Source organism: Schistocerca americana, chromosome 2 (assembly GCF_021461395.2).
Source record: "Schistocerca americana isolate TAMUIC-IGC-003095 chromosome 2, iqSchAmer2.1, whole genome shotgun sequence".
Classification (NCBI taxonomy): Eukaryota; Metazoa; Arthropoda; class Insecta; order Orthoptera; family Acrididae; genus Schistocerca; species Schistocerca americana.
Window position 1 is genome coordinate 1,013,714,452 of NC_060120.1, and position 14,297 is coordinate 1,013,728,748.

Below are 14,297 nucleotides of genomic sequence, written 5' to 3' on the forward strand. Positions count from 1 at the left end.
TATTAATGAGAGTAGTAAGATGTTAAACTTATGATTAATTCTTGGGGTCTGCTACCAAATTTATTTGATCTCTTGTTACATTCATATACAGAATTATGGCGTTTAAGTAGCTGTTAATGCAAATTGTCTATTATTTACACTTTTCATTCGCTATCCTTATGTTGATTTGAGATACGATCTTTGATTCACCGTATCTGTGAGAGTACTTAATATCCTCGTAATTTATTAGTTTAGTATAACTACGTTTAACCACCGTTGCAGTAGGCTGGTGTTGTTAAGTAATTCCGTATGGTCCGTAACGATACAGACTGTCATTTGTTATCATTCGTAGCTATGTGCTATCTTTACCTTGTGTTGCAGCAATGCTTGAAACCCTTCGCTCCCTTAGCTTGTGTTGACCAGGTTATACTGCTGCTACTTCTGTATCTCGGCCTCCCTCGTTACTACTGATAAGACTTCGTGCCGCCTTGCGTATCACAATTATTATTGATGCCCTTAGGCGCCGAATTCACTTAAACCAAATGACTTCTCTCGACGTTATAAATAAATTCAGACTAGCAAATGAAGTTGCTTGTCCAGTCACATTTGACCGCCATGACCGCTATATAATTGTTACAGCGTGATCATCTGTTATCTTAAATTGGGCGCAAAATAATTAAATGTACTATTCATCACAAGAGCATTGCTTAGTAATTTGATACTCCTCACCAAAACCCATTAAGAAGATGTCAACACAACGAAATTATCTTCCTCCATTTTGTTGCCCATACTGTAACGTATTTCTACGCAAATCTCAGTGGGAAAGACATTATTTATTTGACGTCAGATAGCATTTGTTCCAATTTTCTGCATCATTTGTAATAACAGCTAGCTCTTGTATCCTTGAAAACCACCTTTCAATGTATCCACTATTCATTCCATTCAATATGAAAATCGATCTTGTGAGAAATCCCTCTCCTCCATTTTTGCCTTAGTAAATCAATTTGTCTCGGCATATAATTTTGCAGTAAACATTACATACAGTATTTCATTTATAAGTCAACATACATGCATTGACATTGTGCATGAGTATTTAAAGAATTTTGTGCTACTCGGGTCCACGTATACACAAGAAATAAAGGCAGACACTATGGTACCGAAAAATCGCTCACAACATTGTTTAGTAGAATTTTTTTATTATTTTACGACCTGCTGACTTGTTTTAAGTCGTGTTTTCAAACATTGGTGTCACTAGAGGGTGGTATTTTATATCTACTAGCTCTTGCTCTACGGTGGGCTACATTGGTTTGATTGCTGGAGAGGTATACCGACTGATGACCTTAGATGTTAAGTCGCATAGTGCTTAGAGCCATTTGAACAGGTGTAATGCTTGCGTTTGTCATATTTTCGGCTACATTGCACATACAGTGGACCTGGTACTTCCGTTGCATACTGCAGTTGGCAGTTTGTTATCGAAGTTTGCAGCTAACCTTGTGACAGTGTAAGGTAGAAAATGAGAATCGCTCGATGTTATAATATTGATTCTCTCAAATATTTGGCTAGTTTTATGAATATGTCACGATATCTGATCTTGTGGTTAGGTCGAGACCTAATCGCAGAGATTAAATTGCTATAGGGGAAACGAGAAACAGCGGAAAATTATAATCTTGATTCGTCGTGGTCATTCTCATAATGGGTTGTGTACACAGTTACCAACTACAACACACAACAAAAAAGTCAGGTACACCATAAGTCCACTTTTACATTCAGTTAAATTATCCTTCATGAGTCTTACTACTATTGAACTGACTGAATACAAAGTTTGACCCGCTTATGAAACTTGAGACATGTCCACATTACGTAGGACACTATTAACATTGTAAAGCATCCAAGGTCTATTTTATATGAATGAGGAATGATCATAATGAAGTGGAATGTAAATAATAATTTGCATGATTTTACATCCATGCACATAATTTGGAGATACACACACTACTTCAGTAAAACTCTTCTGTGTGTGATTGCGTCATTTGTGATAAAATTACCGAAGTTCTGCCTGCTATTGCAAGCAGCCCTCATCAGCGTACAACAGCCAGCAAACGATATGTAATTTTGTCATAAATGACGAGGTCACACACTCAGAAGAATTTTATTGATAACTGAAGAAACTTTCACAAGCAAATGTCGCTAAAGAAGCATTTTATTGGATAGCCGGTTTCGACAGAGCTGTGCTGTCATCATTGGATCTTAACGATAAGGGCATAGCTCTGTCGAAACCGATCAGCCAATAAAATGCCATTTTTAGAGATCTTGGCTGGTGAAGTTTCCTTCACTTATCGTACATTGCAGATCACTCCCAGATTGACCACGTCATGAATATATATCGAATGTTATTGAAATCGACTCCGTCTACGAAATGCTACGTTCTTATTCGCAGATTAGGTTCGCAGAGCGGTTTGTTGGTTACCTGAAATTCTTGTCTGTTCTGGACCTAAACAACCAATGAAAGGCTGCACTGGAACGTCACATAAAAGAAGGCAGGACAGTCATGGGGACCGAACACAGCCTTTCAATAGTAACGTTTTGTCACATTACACCCAAAATTTTGAATTCGCTATATTTTTCAAGTCATGTAGGCCCATAGAGACTCATCATTCTACAGCTGTCTGAATAATACAAAAATGTTGAAACTCTATATGTAGAGGAGGCAATTTAAGTAAGAATTTACTTGTTCATATATTGACTGTTGACCATGTATTTCAAATGTCACTGTTTTCAAGACGAACGTAACATGTAATTTCCAGCACATATTGTAACTGAGATTGGGACGCTTAGTTTTCCTTTGCAAATTCCACGGTAAGAAAATAATTTCGTTATCGTCCATTGAAAGCATATGTGTCTCAGAAATCGGTTGACACGGTTAAAAGAAAATAATATTTGGTGTATATCGCCAAGTGGCGGAGATAATGTTATGGACGAGACTGAGATTTTTAAAAACATATTGAAACTGTTCCTACTTCGTAATGATACCTATTTCAGAATTTTTCGGCTATGTTATATTGTAACAGTTTTAATTTTTCACTACTGCATGTAAGTACTAACTGAGACATAATTATGATATCATCGTGGAAATATTTAAGGAACAAATTTTTTTCGCTTTGACAGTAGCTCCTATCTGAAAAATTTTTCTCGAAGGTTCGTAAAACTCTCTAAAATCTTATTAACCTCAAATTCTAGGATTGTTTGTGCTGGATGTGGCGTGAGGGCAATGACATCCTCTAAGAGCCTTTAATATAGACCGTTCTAAAGGGGAAACTGAAGCTGAATGGGCTGTGTATAGTGATTTTTTGTTGTTGTTGTGGCAGCAGAAACTGGTTTTCCGGGAAGTTTGCAGAGCCTATGCTTGAAATTTCTTTAGCTGGGATGCCGAAGCAAACTATTTACGTCGCTCTACATCGTGCACTATCGCGACGTATAAAGTGGTACTTAATTGAAAACTATCTTGGGGGTCGCATCGGTGGCGACCGTCGAGTTCGCCTGATCCCTGGTCACTAGACTGCTGAGTTGGATTCTAGTCAGGATCCGATGTGTAAAACCAAAAACTTGAAACAAGTAAATAATTTCTTGTCGTGCGCACGTTGTGTAGAAAGCAATCACGTTTAGGAAGACAGAGAATGCCTGGACGATCTCAGAATATACTGAAGTTCACGATGGAAATTTTCTACGTGTGTTGATTGGAAAATCACAAAAAATATGTAGCAATTAAGGATGTTCTGACCTAATATCACCAGTGCCGTCCCCACTCCTTTTAGTTGTAGCACTTTCAGTTGTGTTTGTGTAGTGGTGTTCAGTCGCAAGACTGGTTTGATGCAGCTCTCCGTGCTACCGTATCCTGTGCAAGCCTCCTTATCTCAAAATAACCGCTGCAACTTACAACCTTCTGAATCAGCTTAGTGTATTTATCTCTCTGTCTTCGTCTACGATTTTACCCCTGCCACAAGCACAGTACTAAACTGGTTATCTTTTGATTCAGAATATGTCCTGCCAATCTCCCCTTCTTACAAACAACAATATCACGGAAATGGTGAAAAATAAGAGACACCATTCTAAACTCTGTATACACGTGTTGATATTAACTTGGTATCGACAAGTACTTTTTGAAAGAAAAAGAAAGTGGAAAAATAGCGGAATATCAGGTCTTACATGGGTGGACATTGGTTGTAACTGACTCTGCCGAGAAAATAAGTGAACAAATCTTTAACCCACTTATCCCGCAAGCTGGGGTTTTAGAGTGAGCTAAGTGTTGCTACCTAGAGGATAAAAATAATGTCTTTCTTTGGACGCCCATCTTTGTGATTGATGGTCTGCGAGACTTTGGCGGTTCACTTAAACAATAAAATGAAATACCTACAGACGTCGTTTTGATGGTATTGCATTACATTGCAACCAGTTTCAGTGACTCAATACACCATCTTCAGACCTTGTCTGATGCTGAGCTGATGAACTTCAATCGTATACACGATCCCACCAGTGGCCAATATCTACGAATAGGGTTCCGTAGAACAGTGTGAAAGCGATGTTGTGTCTGCAGCCATCAACCAGCAACTGACTAGAGAAACATTAAAAACAGAACGTCCGAACTACCACACCATTTCCGACGAAATCGATATAGAGATGTCGTAACACAATAATTAAGAAGGAAATAGTGGTGATGAGGATAACGAAATAATAGCCAAAGGTAATAGAAGAACGTATAAAATGTGTTTATTTCATTACTACCTAAGTCACAGAAAATGAACACTTGGGCAGTAGGCGTTTTAAATCAGCAGACAATACTGTACAGCTTCAGGCAGTGGCGACTTCTTCGGCGTTCCTGTGAATGACGACTGTCTCGCCGAAGTGCGAATTGGACACGTCGAAGTCCAGCTCGTTGATGGGCCTGTCGAACGGGAAGAGGGAGATCTTGGCGCCGACGTCGTCGGTGTACGGGTTGATCCTGCTGATGGTCTTGTGCGTGAACGGGGTGATGATGACGTAGGTGGAGAGCGGCAGGCCGCTGCGGGTTCCCCTCGGCACCGCCAGGCGCTCGATGTCGCCGTACTTGTGCACGAAGTCGTCGATGAAGGGCTGATTTCCGCCGGCGATGGCCGCCTCCGTGGCCTCGTACAGCTTCCTGTAGCTCAGCGGCAGCTGGCCGTAGTAGTTGAAGTCCTTGGAGTTCCTCACCAGCTCATTCTCTCCCTTTTTCACTGCAAGAGGGACGGAAGTAATGAGGGGTAGTAGAAATGAAATTAGTGATAAACTCGGCATCAAAAATTGGGCCCGCGAAACAGACAAAGTTTTCTTGTGAACTTTTCTTCCTTTATCAATAAAATTCTTCTGAGTTTGTGACCTCGTCATTTTATGACAAAAATACAGATCGTTCGCTGGCTGTTGTACACTGACGAAGGCTGCTTGCAATAGCAGGCAGAACTTCGGTAATTTTATCACATACGACGCAGTCACACACAGAAGAATTTTACTGAAGTAGTCTGTGTATCTCCAAATTATGTGCATTGACGTAAAATCATGGAAATCATTATTTACATTCCACTTCATAATAACCATCCCTCATTCTTATAAAAGAGACCTTGGGTGCTTTACAATATTAATAGTGTCCCACGTAATGTGTACGTGTCTCACATTTCATAAGCACCCGTTCTGAGCAAGGAGCACATAAAATGGAGGCTATCACATGCAAAGAACATAACCGTGACCAAACGAAGTCTACTATCATCAAACGCCGGTCTTAGACCTAGCAATACCCAAGCATATCACAAAACATAAAGAAACAAATTTCCTTCATTGTTGTTAACTTTTATTATCAACATAATCTTTAAATGTGGTAGGTAATGTATAAGTATGGTACAGAATCCGAAAATATCTTTCAGTGCCAACGTATTTTACGTAAACTGTACTCCGAGGGTTGGGGTATCACAAAAAATTAAATAAAAACTCAAATTTAGTTGACTTTTGTTCACTATATATATATATATATATATATATATATATATATATATATATATATATATATATATATATGAAAGAAATGATAGGTGGACTACTGGCAGGTTCTGGTATCTGGGGATGGGGCAGAAAAGACTCCTAGTTAAGGGGTTGTTTTTATGCTCTATATGAGCTATAAAATGGCGGGGGGAAGACTGAGTGCTAGCAGTGCACTGAGGCTAAACAGTTAAAATGAGGTTATAAAAAACGCAAGGCCTATTTAACTTCCCGTCAATACAGACAGAATACTAGCCTGAATTTTAGGAGGAAGGGGTGAAAATCGATACTTCATTTCCTAAACATTGCTATCCTGACATTCAGCTGAAGAAAGCTTACGGAATTCACGGAGAACCTAAGTCTGAATGACCAGACTGGTATTTAGAATCCACAATTACAGAATACAAGTTCAGGTCTTCAACCAGTGTCACACTTCACTCAGCATAATCATTATTTTATATCAAATTAATTGGTGTGCCCATTTTCAGCAACAAGTGTGTAAGTACGCGATGTATATATTCAGACGGCTTTTTGTTGCAATCAAATTTTTACTAAAGCTCCAGAGGCGTTCTGTCTTCTCTTTTAAGCCATCGGCAGAGCATTTAATATAGTACTCGTTCCTCCTGCCTAAATCTGCTATGACCAAATCAGTGGAAACTCAGATTATGGCAGGACAAACGTATAAACTAATAAATCCACTAAAGACTCCTTAATCTATAAGGCATCTGAAACGTGACTAATATTAGGTTGTAGCAAGCAACAGGCATCAATATTTTGTGAAATGTTTATTTCATATGTTGTTAGAAGATGAGCGAGCTGAAATGCTTATATGCATCTATTACATCTCACAGAATATGAATCAACGACGCTAGCACTAAACATTGTGTGTAATGACTATGAACTTTAGCTTGAGAATGCATGCAGACTTCATGAGGAGTTAAAAAAATGGCAGAGCTGAAGCTGCGAGACAGAGGGTAGAGGGGGGCATGGAATGGTGTTAGTCATGCCTAGATAGCTCAGTCGGTAATAACACTGTCCGTAAAAGGTAAGGTCTGGATTGGAGTCCCATCCAGTCTCTCAGTTTTAATGTATGACCAAGTTTCAAAAGTGTAATATCAGTCACGTAACGCCCCCTGTCCCTTTAGGTGTAGTACAATAAAATTTACTTAGGAAGAAGCCTGTGGTAAATAACTTACGATTGAAGACGAAAGAGTCGATGTAGACAAAGTTGTGCCTCTTCTCGTTGAGCGACAGCTCGTTGCCGTAGACGTCGTAGCGCGGGCCGATGAAGAAGCGAACGAAGACGTCGACGTCCTTGTCGCTGGTGACCTTGACGTGGTAGTTGAAGGGCTTGTGTGTCAGGCGCGGGACGCGAGCCACGACGTTCAGGTTGGCGGCCTCTTCGATGCTCGCCACCGGGATAGCGTTGTTCAGCTCGAAGTCGTAGTCCTCGAAGTAGGTGACCAGCTTGTCGACCGTCAGGCTCTCAACTTTCACGCCGGGCAGAGACAACTGGTGAGTAAAAAACGGAAATATTGTGAGGCTGTTTCAGTGCTTACATACTGCGTCACTAGGTCTGCTGGAAGCCTTGAAGCAGCCATAAAAATAAGTTATATATATATATATATATATATATATATATATACTCCTGGAAATGGAAAAAAGAACACATTGACACCGGTGTGTCAGACCCACCATACTTGCTCCGGACACTGCGAGAGGGCTGTACAAGCAATGATCACACGCACGGCACAGCGGACACACCAGGAACCGCGGTGTTGGCCGTCGAATGGCGCTAGCTGCGCAGCATTTGTGCACCGCCGCCGTCAGTGTCATCCAGTTTTCCGTGGCATACGGAGCTCCATCGCAGTCTTTAACACTGGTAGCATGCCGCGACAGCGTGGACGTGAACCGTATGTGCAGTTGACGGACTTTGAGCGAGGGCGTATAGTGGGCATGCGGGAGGCCGGGTGGACGTACCGCCGAATTGCTCAACACGTGGGGCGTGAGGTCTCCACAGTACATCGATGTTGTCGCCAGTGGTCGGCGGAAGGTGCACGTGCCCGTCGACCTGGGACCGGACCGCAGCGACGCACGGATGCACGCCAAGACCGTAGGATCCTACGCAGTGCCGTAGGGGACCGCACCGCCACTTCCCAGCAAATTAGGGACACTGTTGCTCCTGGGGTATCGGCGAGGACCATTCGCAACCGTCTCCATGAAGCTGGGCTACGGTGCCTCACACCGTTAGGACGTCTTCCGCTCACGCCCCAACATCGTGCAGCCCGCCTCCAGTGGTGTCGCGACAGGCGTGAATGGAGGGACGAATGGAGACGTGTCGTCTTCAGCGATGAGAGTCGCTTCTGCCTTGGTGCCAATGATGGTCGTATGCGTGTTTGGCGCCGTGCAGGTGAGCGCCACAATCAGGACTGCATACGACCGAGGCACACAGGGCCAACACCCGGCATCATGGTGTGGGGAGCGATCTCCTACACTGGCCGTACACCACTGGTGATCGTCGAGGGGACACTGAATAGTGCACGGTACATCCAAACCGTCATCGAACCCATCGTTCTACCATTCCTAGACCGGCAAGGGAACTTGCTGTTCCAACAGGACACTGCACGTCCGCAGGTATCCCGTGCCACCCAACGTGCTCTAGAAGGTGTAAGTCAACTACCCTGGCCAGCAAGATCTCCGGATCTGTCCCCCATTGAGCATGTTTGGGACTGGATGAAGCGTCGTCTCACGCAGTCTGCACGTCCAGCACGAACGCTGGTCCAACTGAGGCGCCAGGTGGAAATGGCATGGCAAGCCGTTCCACAGGACTACATCCAGCATCTCTACGATCGTCTCCATGGGAGAATAGCAGCCTGCATTGCTGCGAAAGGTGGATATACACTGTACTAGTGCCGACATTGTGCATGCTCTGTTGCCTGTGTCTATGTGCCTGTGGTTCTGTCAGTGTGATCATGTGATGTATCTGACCCCAGGAATGTGTCAATAAAGTTTCCCCTTCCTGGGACAATGAATTCACGGTGTTCTTATTTCAATTTCCAGGAGTGTATATATATATAACATACGGTTTTGGGTGGGCCATATATGTATGTATTTATTATTATTTTTGATTATTCCCTTTTAAGAGAGCGACTGAACTTTAAGTCATGATTTCTTCTTCTTTATTCGTTCTTCCCAGATTCTCTTCATACGTTCACTGTGTTCTCTCTTGCGTTCTTCCGACCATCTTTTTCCCGTTCTGTTCTCCGTGTGTTCTTGATTAAGTGTGTGTTTCTGTATGATGTTTCTAAGCTCTTCTCTATTGTTTTGTATGATCCCCACTTGTTTAATGTCTGCAGCCGGCCGGTGTGGCCGTGCGGTTCTAAGCGCGTCAGTTTGGAACCGCGTGACCGCTACGGTCGCAGGTTCGAATCCTGCCTCGGGCATGGATGTGTGTGATGTCCTTAGGTTAGTTAGGTTTAAGTAGTTCTAAGTTCTAGCGGACTGATGACCTCAGTAGTTAAGTCCCATAGTGCTCAGAGCCATTTTTGTTTAATGTCTTTTTCTGTTTCACTGATCCACTTTGTCTTGTTTTTGCTCTTGTTTATTATGTCAAAGATTTACCTTGTGTGCCTGCTTTTATTCATCCTGCTGAGATGTCCATAAAATTTCATCCTTCTCTTTCTAATGGTGTTTGTTATTGTTTCCGTGTCTTCGTAAATCTCCCTAGTTGGCCTCTTCAACCAAATTTCTTCCCGAAACATTGGTCCATATATTTCCCTCAGAATTTTTCTTTCTTGCTTTTCAATCTCTCTGATCTTCGTACGACCATGAATCACTGTAGTTTGTGAACCATAAAGTGCTTCTGGTAGGACTAATGTATTGTATTGCCTTAGTTTCGCATTGACAGAAATATATTTCTTATTATATTGATTCCAAGTGAGCTTATATCCTTTATGTAATCTGGAGATTCTATCTTTAGTGGCTATTGAGTTCAGTCCTGATGGTTGGATTATCTCTCCCAGATATCTGAAGTGTGCAGCTTGTGTACTTTCCTATACTGAGTAGTAATGGGAAGATTATCTACAGGTTCGTTTTCCATATACTGTGTTTTGTCGTATGAGATTTGTAGCCCAGTTTTCTGTGAGATTTCATGTAGTTTTTCCAATGCAAGTTTGGCTTCCTCTCTATTGTTCGTTAGAATGCCAAGATCGTTCTCGAAAGCCAGGCACTTATCTCTGATTCTCTGCTCTTATTTAATCCCAAGCTGAATTCCTTTTATTTCCTTTTCCCATGGCCTCATACTTTTTTCCAGGCACGTTTTCTCTGGTGTTTCAGCATATATCTGCAATTTAGTTTTAGCACTGTGTAGCAAGAGTCGCGCAGGCAAGTAATGCTCGTAGTGTCTTTCGTGTGACGCACAGTGTCGACGAAAAGCGTCCGTTCGTTTCCCGCTAAAAACTAAACTATTTTTAAACCGGAATTTTACGTACCCATTCGATAGTGCGCTGCACTAGTTCGATATCTCTTTTAGCGATATACTCATATATTAACAGGGACAGTAAAACGCGAGGAATAACCAGTACTCCAGCAATGACAGTTCTATCCCGGCCCACGCCGACTGCTACCGCCAAGCACGCAGCGCTACCGAGTCGCTGCTGGATTGTTGTGTTTATTCTTCGTATTGTACTGTCCCTGTAAATACCTATCGCTAAAACGAATATCCTACTAGGCTAAACTGGGACCACTCTATGGAATGGACACGTAGAATTCCAATCTAAAAATCATTTGATTGTAATGGGAAAAAAACGTCGCTGTTCGTTGACACTGTGCGTCCCTTGAAGACGTGGTGAGTGGTATCTCTTTGTCGTGAATCCTGCTACACAGTGCAAAAACAAAATTGCAAATATGTGCTGAAACACCATAGAAAACGTGCCTGGTGACTCTTAGGAGATGCACCCTGTATAATGTAATGTAAGTGATGCACAAAAAAAAAGGAAAACATGCAAGTCCAAAGGAACTTTGCATCGTACTTCTGAACATCACAGGCACTCCAATATCGTACTCATACGCCGCCACCGTGCAAGCGACTTTCGGTTATAAATGTTTCCCCTGTCTACGGAAAAATACATATGTACGAGTGCAGGTTGTAGGTCACATTTTTTACGACATATGGGAGATCGTGTCTGTCCGAGAGTCGACCCGGATGGCTTAATGGTGAGGTGACGGCTCGCAAGAAATCCAGGTTCGAGTATACGTCTTGCACAAATTTTCACTGTCGCCATTCCATTATACAGCCGACGGTTGTCCCCACTCGCAAATGCGAACACAGTTCATGCTTCTCACATTTCGTCAATACCACGGCTAGGATATACGGTGGCTCCTCTGTTGTAAATTAAAGTGCTTAATCTTGAAGCCAATGGAATTTCTGATGTGAGTAGTAGCTGCCGATCCGAAAGGAAACTTGCAGGTGTGAACCGTGTAAGGCCTCTGAACAACGTGAGGCAAACAATTAACAATATCACACATTTAGTAGGTAGCGGCGCGAAAAATGTGTATCCGAGAATGATCTGAGTATTTTCTGCAGATTACTGAAAGAAGCTACGAATGATAATATTATAGCCAGGAGTGAACTATTTAATTGTACGCAAACTGTACGTTAAAAGTCTGTGTCTCTTACCTCTTTCTGTGAGTAAGGTGGAAGGTGTTTCTTGAACTGGTCCAGTATCAGCGCAATTCGCTTAACGATCTTGTAGTACAGAGGAGACTTGAAAGTTGATGCTGGTCTGTCCAGAACTGAGGGATCCTCCTAGGAAGAAAGTATATTTATTCCAGTAATGTCGTGTCGAATGAACTTTAAGAAACAAAATCATTATTTATACTTCATACCCCGTGATGATGGTCACCGTCGTGTCCCAGGTACTTCAGGAGGCCGTTGTAGAATGATCCGTAGTAATCCCTGTTGATGGAGTCTGCGTTACCTTCCACGATCCGTCCAAAGATCTCAATGTTCAGTGGGTCGCGAAGAGAGTATTTCTTGAATTCGGACTGCAAATAGAGATGTAAAATGGTTAAAGACAGCTTCTAAATTTACGTTGAAGATTATTGTGAAATAAGTGCAGGTTCCCACTTACGTCAAACACGGAGCCGAAATCGACCGCTTCCCAAAGTCTTCTCTCCAGTGTGCTGAGGTACTGAACGAATGGGCCGTAAGGCTTAGATCCGGGGACGGGTCTCTTGTAGTCGACGGGTTCGATGTCAGGGAGGTGGTTCGAGAGCCTCTCCAGGTAGTAGCGGCTGAGGGTGGCCTTGATGCCATAGTAGAAGTGGTCCCCTCTGCGGGTGTAGTTGGCCTGGTTGTACTCGGACAGCTTGGCCCAGAAGGGATAGCGGTAGTGTATGAAGTCGAGGTAGGCGCCCAGGCCGATGTCCTCAGTGTAGTAGGAGAGGAGTTCGTCAGCGTTGTGGGCGCGTGGGTAGCCACTGTAGTTTGCGCGGATCACGTATGGATGGTCCTTGTCGAAAGTCTTGCCTGTGGTGGGATCAAGGACACTGATCATTCACTCATGTAACTACTGACTTATTCTTTGTACATGACCTGTGATACACATTCCGAAACCGATTACTGTAAAGTAAGACTCTCCAGTTCTGTAAAGTACTTTTAAGGCAAAGTCAGAATACAGACAAGGTTGCATAGGAGCAAAATAGTTTATGGTCTGCGTCCTTACAGAGTCATCTTAACGAGCCTACGTTTGTATGTTGATCTATAAGCTTTCGAATTACTGCGAAAACATGTATACCAAACTTTTACAGTCTGAGATTATTAATCTGGAAGCTGGTCGTGTGCACTGACTAGAAACCATATCTATGAAACAATTGCAACCATGTCGGTATTCTAACTCCTACTTTAAATAAATTTAAAAGTGTGCGACATCGGTTATGAATGTACAACCAGTTGCTATCAGAATTTACACTACCAATGTCTAACAGAACTGTTGCTGCTGCATATAAGCCCTTTGTGTGTCCTCATGCTGCTGATCCAGTCTGGTTCTCTGTACTGTTATCGGTTAACAAGGAGAGAAGTGAATATATTGCTTCATTTACATTTCAAATTTAATTAGCTCATAATTCGTAAAGCAAATGTTTCATCAGTGTCTGTAAGACATGTGTGCATCTATACTTACGCCTGTTGTATTAAGACAGTACATGGAAAATGTGAACTTTGTAATGCAATTATTCCAGTTAATGGTGTCTGTTAGTTAATCGTGTATCCTAGCTGTAAATCAAATGTGCTGCATTTGTCGTAATTACAGGAAAACGTAAGTTCATTCGGTACGAATCTGATACATTTAAGGACCGTATGTGATGAACTTTTAGAGAATTTCTTCTAATTAAACATTGTTGCACAAATTTCAAGAATCATATAAAACCCACTTTCACCATACGGAGAGACTGGAGTACAAGACAACGCAACGTCGATTAGACGTCTACGATGGCATGTAGACATTTAGTCCACTGCTGTGCAGAGAAAGTCAGGGAAAAATTATGGTAGAAATTACCCTTTACCACATATTCTGGTTTGACTTGAGAAATACTGACATAGCTTTCTGTGAAGAAACGAAATACCAGTGACATCATGTCGCCTGGTGACGTTAATGGTAACACCAATATCATTTCAATAGATATGACTTGCGGATTGTAATATCTTTGAAACTCCGAACTATTACATTGGCTACTAATACTGAGACCAGGAGGAGACCACACTGTAGCGCTTGAGTAACGAAGCGCGAAATTACTTTGCATTGTAAACAAAGTATATTGAAGAAAGTAGACTGTCACGCATACCTTCTAAGGTTGCTCCCCACGCCTCCCTGATGACGTCGGAGGAGACGTAGAGCTGGGGGTAGATCTCGTAGAAGGGCGGCAGAACGACATCGAAGAGGTCATCGCGGTGCAGCTTAGCGACGTTGAGTGCGTACACGAACAGGCCCTCGTTCAGGTGTTCCCTGGCCCAGACGGCGGTCTGTACACACAAAGCAGGCGTCAGATTCCTTCTACTGCAGGCTGATACTCGGAATGAGCAACGGTACCCACCTTGAAAAAGGTGTCGAAGTCCTTTGCTTGGTACAGGATGTCGACGAGTGCCTTAGCCTCGAGCTGGTCGTACTTGTGGTGAACCGAGAACTGCTCTCCGCGTTTCTTGAAGAACCCGTGTGCGTAGTACCTTAAGTACGTCTTGACGAGCTCTGGGTCCTACAACACAGGATATCCTCAGTAAC

General features: G+C 42.6%; 1 protein-coding gene across 1 annotated transcript in view; it reads right to left on the reverse strand.

The window, feature by feature from the left end:
* Positions 1 to 14,297, reverse strand: part of LOC124594628 — a 53,699-nt gene that overhangs the window by 35,742 nt on the left and 3,660 nt on the right. Inside the window, exons 3-9 of the mRNA XM_047132997.1 lie at positions 14,113 to 14,271; positions 13,864 to 14,041; positions 12,153 to 12,550; positions 11,908 to 12,066; positions 11,699 to 11,827; positions 7,218 to 7,533; positions 4,831 to 5,228 (exon numbers count right to left, since the gene is read on the reverse strand). Of these exons, the coding sequence (XP_046988953.1) occupies positions 4,831 to 5,228; positions 7,218 to 7,533; positions 11,699 to 11,827; positions 11,908 to 12,066; positions 12,153 to 12,550; positions 13,864 to 14,041; positions 14,113 to 14,271 (1,737 nt within the window). The remainder of the gene's footprint in view (positions 1 to 4,830; positions 5,229 to 7,217; positions 7,534 to 11,698; positions 11,828 to 11,907; positions 12,067 to 12,152; positions 12,551 to 13,863; positions 14,042 to 14,112; positions 14,272 to 14,297) is intronic.